This window comes from Chionomys nivalis, chromosome 21 (assembly GCF_950005125.1).
Source record: "Chionomys nivalis chromosome 21, mChiNiv1.1, whole genome shotgun sequence".
In the NCBI taxonomy this organism is placed as follows: Eukaryota; Metazoa; Chordata; class Mammalia; order Rodentia; family Cricetidae; genus Chionomys; species Chionomys nivalis.
In genome coordinates this window covers 20564357-20576312 of record NC_080106.1, presented here as the reverse complement: position 1 = coordinate 20576312, position 11956 = coordinate 20564357, and the positions used below count along the sequence as shown (strand labels likewise).

Sequence of the window (11956 nt, the reverse complement as noted above, 5' to 3'; positions counted from 1 at the left end):
GCCCTTCCCAAAGAGGAAAATAAGGAGGCTGGGGAGGGCATTGAATCAGCTATATCTTTATTACAAGACTAAGAGGTGACAGAGAGATGCTGATAGATGGATAGATAATAAATTTATAAGTTAATAAAGAGTAATTCCTAAGATAAATACAATAGTCTTTGACAACTCAGAACTAATGAAAAATGTCCATAATGAACAAAACAGAAAACATTTAAATAAAAACACAGTCTAGCTGTGTATCTTCCCAATCCTGTTCTACTAATTATGACTGTTACTCCAATAAAACATGATTTACAAAAACAACGGGCGAGCTGCCTCAATGGTTAAGAGCACTGGCTGCTCTTGCAGAAGACCAGAGTTCCCGGTTGCCAGCACAGACATGGCTGCTCACAACAGTCTGTAAAGGGGATCAACATCTTCTTCTGGCCTCCACAGGCATTTTACGCACATGGTGCCTGTAAGTGAACACACACTTAAAAGTCATCTGTTTACTCATCCAGACCACCCAGTAAAGTGTGTTAATTTTTATTTTAAATTGTAGTTAAAATGTGTATAATATAAACTTAGAATGCTTTAACAATAAATATTCATGGCCGGGTGGTGGTGGTGCACGCCTTTAATCCCAGCACTGGGGAGGCAGAGGCAGGCGGATCTCTGTGAGTTCGAGGCCAGCCTGGTCTAAAAGAGCTAGTTCCAGGACAGGAACCAAAAACTACAGAGAAACCCTGTCTCGAAAATCAAAAAAAAAAAAAAAAAAAAAACCAATAATATTCATCGTTTAGATGCGCATTCATATGGTACAACGATATAATTCTTTTAAATATTACACTATTATATACTGTGCCTGAATTTGGGATGACTTTAAATTTTTCGCCCCAGGCACTAGACTAGTCCTGTTGCTTTTTGTCTTTGTCGCCTCTGCAAACTGCAGAATTCAGTACAGTTAGTTTCTCCCGTGAAGCTGAAGTAGAAGATACGAGGTCACGGAGGATGTCGTTCGGTCTGTCCACTTCGATCCGCTGCCATCCACCTGCAGCCGGACACACCTGGCGGGCACGCCCTCTACCTGCCCAGGGCCACCTGGCGCCCGCGCTCTGCGCCCAGCGCTCGGGACTCGGGTCCCTGCGGGCCAATGAGGAGGCGGCTCCGAGCACGAGTCGCGTCCCACCGAGTGGCCAATGAGAGACCGGCATGCAAATGAGCAGGTGCGGTGGCGGCCGGCCCGTTGCGGCGGCCCGGGTTCCCGAGATGTTAGAGGCGCGCTGGGCGGCCGCGGAGCAGACGGCCGGGCTCCGAGCTCCGAGCTCCGCTCTCCCGCCATGGCCCCCGCTCCGCCCCCCGCCGCCTCCTTCTCGCCCGCCGAGGTCCAGCGGCGCCTGGCGGCCGGTGCCTGCTGGGTCCGCCGCGGGGCCAGCCTCTACGACCTCACCGGCTTCGTGCGGCACCATCCGGGGGGCGAGCAGCTGCTGCGGGCGCGGGCTGGCCAGGACATCACTGCCGACCTGGATGGGCCACCTCACAGACACTCGGACAACGCCCGCCGCTGGCTGGAGCAGTACTACGTGGGTGAACTGCGAGTGGACCCTCAGGTACCAGCCGGCCCGGGGGACACCCCACTCCCTGCTTCCCACCCCTCCCCCAGCCCGCCACTCCAGAGAGTCCAGATCACCTGCCTGCCCTCTTGGAGAACGCAAGGTGACAGCGGCAGCCCTCCCCACCCTCCGCTTCCCCAATTTCTTTCCAGATTGTTAACAGGTCACTACCCCCTTTCCTGCCGCCAGGAGCCTGCCCTTCCTTCCTCTTCCCAGCGCTAGTCCCTGACCTGGCTGAATCCTCCTTTCAACATGTCCCTTCTGCAGCCTCTGCCCCTTGACAACTTGAATTCCTGATTCTGGCCCCAGCCACCGCCACCCCTTTTCTCTCTTCTCTTTCTTCTTTATCAGCCTTTCTGGTCTTCTTTCTAGTTTCAATAATAGGTTCCTGGGCTCACCTGACCTTCTGAGCACACCGCTCTCTTGATTCAAGGAGGCACAGCAAAATAAAGTTCTGCTCAGCTAGCTCCCAGGGCTCCCGTGGGTGGGGGAACTGGACAGAGTTCTATAGATGATGTCCTCCAGTCCCTGGTTTTATTTCTATCCTAAGCAGTGTTGTGAATGTGAAAGACTGAATGTGCCTAAGCCAGCTTGCTAAAGAAAAGAGCTCGATCCTTCCAACCCGATGCTAAGTTGTGTACTGTTGCGTGGTCCAGGCTGCTTGGGGTTTTACCTTCAACACACCTCATTTTAGGATGTGAACACAGAGGTTCCATGAGGTTCTATAAAATGTCTGAGATCAAACAACTAGGTGGTACAAAAATCAAATCCAGAATCAAAGTCGTCTCCATCCCGAGGATCCAAGGGCTGAGAACACAGTCCCTATCTACAGAAGTCTTGGTAGATTCAGGTTGGAGCCAAGCTGATGCCTTGTTCCCAAGCCTGGCACAGGACTGGTGACAAGTGAGGCCATCGTGATTAGATGGGAAGCAGCGCTTGTTCCTTGTGGCTTACTCTTGCTTCCAAGAGCGTTTAGCTCTTTGGATGAAAGTCCAGGTCATGCACTGTTCTAGGAGATCTCTCTTGCTGTCTTATCTAAGCCTTATCTTATTCAGTCACTTGGTTCTTAAGTGGGTTGACAACACTGGCTAGGCACCAACAGACATTAAAGAAAACATAGTTCCCATTCATAGAATGAGCATGCTGATGGGGAAAGGAGGGACCCTATTACCCACATGATAATTATTTAAATGCATCTCATTCATATGTATAATATTTACATGTTGAGTCTGGCTGCAGATTTCAGAGAACAGGTTCAATATGAACTACCTTGAGAAAGTGACATTTTTACCAAGAGCTAATTGAAAGATGGAGCTTGGCTAAACAAAGTGGTGGAAAAAACATTACAGACGGGGGTGGGGGCAGCATGGATGAGAAAAAAAGAGCATGATACAGCCAAGAGACAGCAATAGGACCAAGGTGACTAAGGGTTATCAGGCAAAGGGAAGAGGTGGAAGCCAAAAGTCACTGGGGCTTGATCACATGACCCTCAAAGGTTATGGTCCGGGGCTTGACTTGTGTCATGGAAAAGCCAGAGGATTTAAGCAGGGGAGTGGCATGAAAGATTTGCATCTTTAGAAGAGTGTCCTGGCTCCAGCGACAAGAAGGAATGGAGGGCGCTCCAGGGGGTGTGACGAGACCAGAGGGAAGGCAGCTGTAGAGCTCCATCACCTTGAGTAGAAAGGGAACAGAGATTTCATAACTGAAAGATTTGAGAGATTTTATAAAGTGCCCAGACTTGGCATTCCACAATGGGAGCCCAGCATGCTATGGGAAGCTGATGTTTAGTATCAGGTCTTGCTGAAGGAACAGAAAACTTAGCCAAAAATTGAGTACAGAAATTGACAAGAGGTTAGGACCAGAACGCTGGAGACCTCCAAGGCCTGTGACAGCTGACAGGCCTGCATTGTTTTGTAACCGTGTTCTACAGCCAGAGGATGTGGCCTTTCTACTCGACAGCATCCTGAATGCACTCCCACCCTGGATGGCCTCACCTACCTGCTTTGCCAACCATCCAGCATTAGGGTTTGATTTTGCTTTGTCTTGCCCTGCCTGACCCCTAGGGAGAGCTCAGAGGCAAAACCCAGTTCACCTTTGCCTCCTACTCCTTCTCTTCCCTGTTACCCTAAGAGCCCTGGTGCAGTCATGTTGCAAATATCCAGGTTTCCGGGCCCCAACCTGAGGATGTAGAGAGAATCTACCAGTCCACCTTCAAACCCACAGCAGCCGCAGTTACTCACGTTCCAGTCTCCCGTCACTGTTGGCAGAGCGCAAAAGCAGAACCGAGTTCAAGGTTCTCCTTATTTTAGCTAACGTTTTCTTCGATGGGTTTTGTTTGTTTGTTTGTTTTGTTTCATTTTGTTTTGTGAGATATCTTGCTGTTTAAATCAGGCCAGCCTCAAACTCGACCCCTCTACCTGGGCCTTACAAGTGAAGGGATTACAGGCATGCCTTACTATAGCAGTGAAGGGGTTACAGGCATGTCTTACTATAGCAGTGAAGGGGTTACAGGCATGCCTTACTATAGCAGGCGAAGTTCTCTTTAAACTGAAGGAGAAAAGCAGTCAAAGAAGAAATCAGGCAGGAGTGGGGTGTCCATTAAAAGAGATGACTAGATAAGCCCCCACATTACCTTCTCTCCTGCTGGATTCAGGGTGCTGACTCCTCTGGACGTAAGAGCCCTCTCCTGTTGTGTGAGGAGCAAAAAGAAAATCCTGTGAACTGTTGTCCCCGCCCCTAGGGACCCTTCTCTAGCCTAGTCCTTAAGTGGGGGCACTCTATATCTTCTGTGGGACCCCCTCACTTATCTCCCCTCTTCCCCACTTTGCCACACCCCCTATGTACACACTCCCTCACACACTCACACACACACATTCACACTCACACAAAGGCACACACACGGAACAAGTCAGACTTGTTTGAGCTAACATACTGTGGGGTAGGGGAGATGAGCTGCTCACCTTGAACAAGTGAAAGCCACGGCTGATGGAGGAAGCTGGCCCCTGACTGTCCTAGGCTGCCAGAGGCCAGTTGGATCAAGCTCCTTAACCTAAACACTGACAGCTGTGCTCTCCCACCTGCAGACACAAAGCCCAGTTTTTGAGTTGTGATCACCACTTCCAGCAAAAAATGAAGCAGGGCTGCCGAGATGGCCCAGTGGGTGAGGGTGCTTGCTACAAGTGTGATCCCTGGGATCTGTGCAGTGGACCAGCTGACCTCTGACCCACCCCTGTGGACTCTGCACATGCAAACAATAAAATAAAAACGTAAATAATCAAAGAGAGAAAGAGGCAAGGAAGGGATTTTGTGTCTAACCCTCCTGCCGATCCCACAGATGTTCCCTACTTTGGTCCTCCGTGAGTCTCGGTCACAGTGCTTTACAAACTGACACACCACTTGAGTTATAATATTTGATATTCATATCTACATAGACTCACTTTTTATTTTAGCATTTACTGACCCTAAGTGATAATATAAATTTTGTGGGAGGGAAGACAGGTATGATGTAGCCCAGACTGGCCTCAAATTCACTATGTAGCAGAGGATGACCTTGAGTTTTTGATCTTCCTGCCTCCACTACCCATGTTCCAGAATTAAAGGCATGTTCTATCATGCTCAGTTTACGTGATGCCGGGAACCAACCTAGGGCCCTGGGCATGCTAGGCAAACAGTCCATCAACTGAGCTACAAGTTGTCTCTTGTATCTCCTAAGACCGTCATGGGTACCACTTGGACCCATATATAGGAAAGAGTGATATAAGACTTCTTAAACCTAGTGTTCTGTGGGTCATCTGGGCCTTAATGGAATTGTGTATGGGAAAATGTATGAGTCTATGTGTTTCTGGAGAGAGTTCTAGCTTTCATCACAGCCCAAACCAGGTCCTCTGACAACCACGAATCTGCCACCAAGAAGACAGTAACAGTCAGAAAGAGACCTGTGTTTTCCCCACATGGTATCACAGACCTAGATGGTTCTTATTCAGAGACCAGTGAGATATGAGCTACCTGAGAATACCCTCAAGCAAAGTAAATCTCAACTCTCCAGACTGTAGCAAAGAGGTAGTATTATGTCTGGAGGACTTGAGAGTCACATAGAATGTATCTCTGAGTGACTGAGAAGCCCACAGCTTCTGCCATCTATGGTTCTGCTAGGCTTTGTCATACACAATGAGAGCTTCAGGGCTTGAGTGATTAAATGGGAAGGGAATCTAAATACAGGAAGCCTCGGGGTCCCTTCCCTTCTCTAAAGCCCTGGAACATCTCCAGCACAACCCTACTTGGAGGTCTGAGCTGAAATCTCAGGGAGCTGGGAACCTCCCTCCACATGCATTGTGGAGTGGGGATGAGAAGTCGGCTAATTGAATTCATTGTCAAGGGCTTCACACAAGGGCCTCCCTGGCCTGTTAAAGGTTGCCATCCTTTTCCAACTGCTCTGGCCTGCTGTAACACCAGTAAGTCTTACATGAAGGATGAAACCAGGGTCAGCTAGTAGCACATCTGGAGACCTGGCCACTGATTCCATGTCCAAATCCCAAGAGTGTTCCCTGGTATCACTCCAGACTGGCTTTGAAACCGAGAATTGAAGAAGAGCAGAAATAGGACTCTTGGGAATCCAGAAACACGTGAGACTTATCACCTTTGGAAATACTGCCAGAAAATACCCCAAAATGATGCCCAGATGGCTTCTGTCGTCCTTTCTCCCCTTGCTGTTTGGTGTATCCTCTCTGACCCCATACGACACACATTGTTGCTTCACATGTAGTTTTTGTTTATTTAGACAGGTAACAGATACCCCATCCTCTCCAAAACCTACCTTGCTACTGAAGCTGCCTTTGCCAGGGTCTTGTGAGCTTCCCTTCCCTGAAGCTGGCGGGTGGTTATCCCCTGCTCCTCCCTGGCCTGGCAGTGGTCCTGAGGTTGACCTCTACCGTTGCCTCACCGACTCTTTTACCCCACTTGGATACCTGATCCTTTTGGTTTTCTGCCTGAATTCATTTCCATTGCTACTGTAACAAAATGCCACAGGCAGAGATTTAAATCCACACTGACGTATCCTCTTACCCTGGAGGTCAGAAGTCGGACATGAGCAGGAAGGGCAGCATTTTTTCTAGAGTTGCTAGAGCCGCCTGTCTTGCCTTTTCAGCTTCTGGGGGCAGCCTGTATTCCTTGAGTGACCACTAGCCGGCGTCTCTTTAGTCTCGGCTTCCGGCATCATAACTCCACCTCTGGCTCCTCTGGTTCAATCCACCACTTATAATGCTTTTAGGTTTATATTGGCTACACCCAGATAATCCCGGATAATCTCCCCCAATTCGATCCTTAACTTACACCTGCAAAGTCCTTTTGACAAGTAAAGTAACATACTTACAGGCTTCAAGTATGGGCCCTGGGAAGAGAGAGCATTGTTCTTCCTATCATGCCACCCGTATCCCTGGTTACTATCTCTCAGTCTCTGTTGCTGCATTCTCTTGCTTTTCCTCTGACAGAAAAGAGGGAAAGGCTTAAAACAACCAAGGAGTTCAACCCAGTGGACTTCAGTGACTTTTTTTCTCCACTCCACAATACATGTGGAGGTAGGTTCCCAGCTCTCCACAGTGACTTTTTTTCTCCGCTCCACCATTACATGTGGAGGGAGGTTCCCAGCTCCCCAAGGTTTCAGCTCAGACCTCCAAGTTGGACTGTGCTGGAGATGTTCCAGGGCTTTACAGCAGGGAGGGCACCTCAGGGATTCCTGTAAGTGCCTTTTTACCCAGGTAAACCCTTCTATTGCTACTACCCAGAGGAAGATGTAGGACTCTTTCAACACTGGCAATGAGCTCTTGTCTCCTCGCAGCCAGCAGCACCTCCCAGAGGCAGCGCTGATCTTAACCTCTGCCACTACCAGCTGTTCTGTTCTGTCTCTGAGCCTCCCCTAAAAGTCACTGCACTCTGGAGGGTGGCTTCCTTCACTCAGTATCTCCCCTGGGGATACTCAGTGTTTCCCCATCTCTAACCACAGCTGTCTCTGTAGCTTGCCCTGACCTGAAGGATCCACAGACAAGTTGAAGGGGGAAAAATGGTGACTAATTGAAAAAAGAAAAGTAGGAGACTAGACAGGTGACAAGCTTGTCCTCAGGAGCCCCTTTAGTATCCTTTCTAGATGCTCTCCCCTGCTGTGACTCTACCTTGGCCGGAGTCCCATCCTGCTCCTCATTGCAGCACTCTTCTGGGAAGGTCACCTCAGTGACCCACATCGCTGTGACACTTCAGATGACAGCTTGGTCATGTCGTGGCAATCCTCATTGGATCCCCATGGCACCATCTCAAAGGTTTTGTCTTGTTTTCTCTTATCTCTTTCTCTATAACATCCCTTTTCCTTCTCTGAAGTCCTTGTAGCATTTTACCTAGCCCGATTTATTTCTCTCAGGGGATCTTCACTGCCTGCCTTATCTTGTCTTTCGTCTTGTCTATGAAATTGCAAACTCTCTGAGGCATGGACTTGTCTGCCTCACCTGAGTTTCACTAGGACACATTGGCACACTTGTTCTTGCCTATAGGAACTAAGAGATAATTTGAACAAGCCAATGAATGGGGTGCTTGGAAAACTGGGTTGTGTGTATAACATAAAAGATAATAATTCAGAAATTAAAATGTATGAAAACTACCTCCTGTTCCTTTATTAGCTAAATGGGTTGGCATTGGTAGAAAGGAGGGAGTCTCTTGTTTCTGCCAGAGTGACGGGAGCATATTCCTCACCCAGACACTGCTGGTCACTTCCTTTCAGACTTCCTCCAAGGGATAAGAGTGAATCTGACCATAGGAAATAGGAATAAAGCCAGTGTGGTACACATCTGTAATCCTGGTGCTTGGGAGACTAACACGGGGGGATGGAGAGTTCAAGGCCAGCTCTGGCTGTATATATTGACCATATCTCAGAAGAAAAACAATAGCAATCAATCAATCGAGTCTGGATGTAGTGGTATGTGTCTGTAATCCCAGCACTTTGGAGGCAGAGGCAGGAAGATTGTCACAAGTTCAAGTTAAGGGGAAGGCAATTGGGATATCACCTTGCTCTCGGGGTGTGACTAGTTCCCTAGGGGCTCTTAATACCAGCATGATATACATAGGCATGACACAGGTTGCCTGTATTTCTAGGGCGAGTTATCTTTTCTGATGACTTCTCATGCAAATTTCTCTAGAGCATGCAGTCTTTATGTATGCCCTCCCCCTCTCTCACTGTGTGTGCGTGTGTGTGTATGTGTGTGTGGTCTGTGTGTCATTCTCTGTGTCTGTCTGTCTCTTCCCCCCTCTCAGATTTATTTGTATGTATCTTATATGTATGAGTGTTTTGTCTGAATGTATATATGTGCACCGTATGTGTTCCTGGAGTTGATAGAGGTTAGAAGAAGGTGTCATATCCCCTGGGACTGGAACTGCAGACAGTTGTGAGCTGCCATGGGGATGGCAGGAATTGATCCCAGATCCTCTAGAAGAGCAGCCAGTGCTCTTCACTGGAGCCATCTCTCCCGCCCCCAGGCAGTGGTGCTCAATCTTCTCTTGCTGCCGCCCCTCTAAGGTGGACACACAACTCTATTGCTCTCCGTCTCTCTTCCTCTCTACAACAGAAAGAACACCCTGTCAGTAATAAAGAGGGGGTGTGGACAACAAGCCCAGTGCTCAGTGATGTACTTGCAAAGCTTATGACTGAAAAATATGAAGCCCAGACTTGGTGTTTTATAATGAGAAGCATGTCTCCAATACATAATTATGGGAATACTTTTACTTTCCATTTTTACAATATATTATGTGGTGTATAAGTAGTAGTATCAGGTAAGCCAATTTTAGGGGTTTGCTTTGATGTATTTGAACTATGGGGTATACAAGAGGCCCGAACACCCTGTTATGGGAAAGCTGGTAGCCAGAATTTCCACTGTTACAAGTACATGTGGTTCTGTAGAGTGAGATGGACAGTCGATAACATATCTGGTTGATTATTACTTACGTGAATTAGTCATAATTTCTTCTTGCACAGGAAGGGGAAATAGGATTCCATTGGCTACATCCTTCTCTGCTTGGTAAGACTTCTCAGCATTGCTTAGTGTTGCATAAGGCCCAGGTTTCCTACTGCAAAATGAGTCAGAGTTTTGGGGGAGATTTCTTTAGAAATCTGGTTTTAGCTTATGAATTCAAATAATACAACCCTCTTAATTGTTTTCTAGTGGTCCCTATTCATTTGTAATAATGAAAATATAGGGCTGGGATGTGGTTCAGCTTGTAGACTATTTCCCTAGCATGCACGAGGGCCTAGGTTTGATCCCTAGCACCCTATTAAGCCCAGCATGGTGGTGCATGCCTATAACCCCAGACTGGGGAGGTAGAGGAAGAAAGATACACACACACATAGGGAATCTGAGGCTAGCCTCAAACATGAACATGAGACCCTGCCTCAGGAAAAGAAAGAAAAGAAAGATGGAAGGAGGAAGGAAGGAAGGAAGGAAGGAAGGAAGGAAGGAAGGAAGGAAGGAAGGAAGTCTACAAACTAGGTCACCATTTACTCATGAACATCAAAGGAAAGACTTAGGGGGGGGGGTGTTGTTGTAGTTGCTGTTGTTTTCGGAATCCCGTGTGCCTGAGCCTTACCTTGAATTCCTCACCTCCAGCTTCTGCCTCCCAAGTGCCCACATCACAGGTGTGTGTACACATTACCATACCCAGCTCCAGGGTTTGTTTCGTTGCCATTTTCTGAGACATAGTCTTGCCATGTAGCCCAAGGTGAGCTCCAACTTGGAACCCACTTGCCTCTGCCCCTTACAAGCTTGTGCTACCACATCCTGATTGTTAACTCATTATAGGGCCTGCACTTGAAACTCCCTGCATTGGAATAAATGCGGCTTCTGTGATCGATAATACCCCAGGTCAGGGCGAATGCCAGATTAGCATGGCTTTTTGGATGCTCTCTTTTGACCCTGGCAAACCCTTGGGTGTGCCAAGTTTAACCACCTTGGTGACATAGGGTGCCATTAAAAAAACAAACAAAACCTCAGCTGGTTCCTCGTTCTAAGTAAAAGAGTCATTGAGTTCAAGGATAAAAAGTCAAAGTGCCTTAAATGAAGGATGAGGGGATGGGAACTAAGACACTGGGATCAACACAGGCAGTTTCTCAGAAACGCAATAGTAAGCAACAGGCCAGTATCCATTTCTAAACTCCATTCTGAGCACCTCCCAGCAGGATTAGCTTGTGTCACTTTAGCAAGTTTATCTGAGGACCAGGGGCTTCTCCTAATCCCTCAATGAACAGGTTAGTCTCTTTGGGGGGGGGAGGTGGTCTCAGTTTTTAATTAGCTCACTTTTCAATATTAACAGGCCTGACTATGCCAGGTCCTTATTTACAGCAGAGTTGTGAGTTCTCTCTCATCTTCCCTGACTCATGAAACATGGATTTTCACACTGATTTTTCAACCTCACTCTGCATTCTGCTATGTCACACGTAGTCAGATGATAGCAATCTCCAACCAGGAGAGGTGGGACACTCCTGTGGCCTGGGAGAAGCTGGAGGAGGAGCTGCTGATGGAGCAGCAACAGTGAGAGCACTGACTGTGAGCTTGACAGGGTTTGAGCTCGGCCAGGAGGTAACCAGTGACCGAATGTTTAGATTAGGCTAGCTTCTGGACGCTAGCTTCTGGACGTCGCTCGCTGTAAGGGGTTATCTTGATTAGACTGACTGAGATAAGTTGCTCCACCCTAAAGGAGAGCCCTGCTGTTCTCTGGGCTTGGATCCAAGGCTGTGTAGAGAGAAGGAAGCTGGCTGACGGTGGGATTTGATCAATCTCTAATCCTGACTGTGGCTGCACTGTGTGGCCGGTTACTTCAACTCCTTCCCTTTCCTGCTGTGATAGACTGTACCCTCAAACTGTGGGCACCAGGACAAAGCCTTCCCGTCCTTAAGTTGCTTTTGTCTGAATATTCTATCACAGCAACAGGAAAAGCAACTAATACAGAGGCTAAATTTCTGTGTCATCAGCTGGCAGATACCTTCATGCTAAGTCAGTTTTGCCATACTTTGTGACTGGAGTCTTTTTTTTTTTTTTTTTTTTTTTTTTTGGTTTTTCGAGACAGGGTTTCTCTGTGGTTTTGGAGCCTGTCCTGGAACTAGCTCTTGTAGACCAGGCTGGTCTCGAAATCACAGAGATCCGCCTGCCTCTGCCTCCCGAGTGCTGGGATTAAAGGCGTGCGCCACCACCGCCCGGCGACTGGAGTCTTTAGGGACTTGGGTAACTACCTGATGCCAGTAACCCTTATAGAACTAACAGTAAGGTGGCTTAAGTTTGTTAAGCAATTTGCATTTTAAAATATATTTATCATACGTTATTTTCACTTGAATTCCT

The 11956-nt window shown here is 47.8% G+C and overlaps 1 protein-coding gene across 1 annotated transcript in view; it reads left to right on the top strand.

Moving 5' to 3' along the window:
- Nucleotides 1-1268: 1268 nt before the first annotated feature.
- Fa2h (fatty acid 2-hydroxylase) overlaps nt 1269-11956 on the top strand; it is a 52507-nt gene continuing 41819 nt past the window's right edge. Inside the window, exon 1 of the mRNA XM_057753771.1 lies at nt 1269-1589. Coding sequence (XP_057609754.1) covers nt 1320-1589 — 270 coding nt within the window. The 5' untranslated portion in view covers nt 1269-1319. The remainder of the gene's footprint in view (nt 1590-11956) is intronic.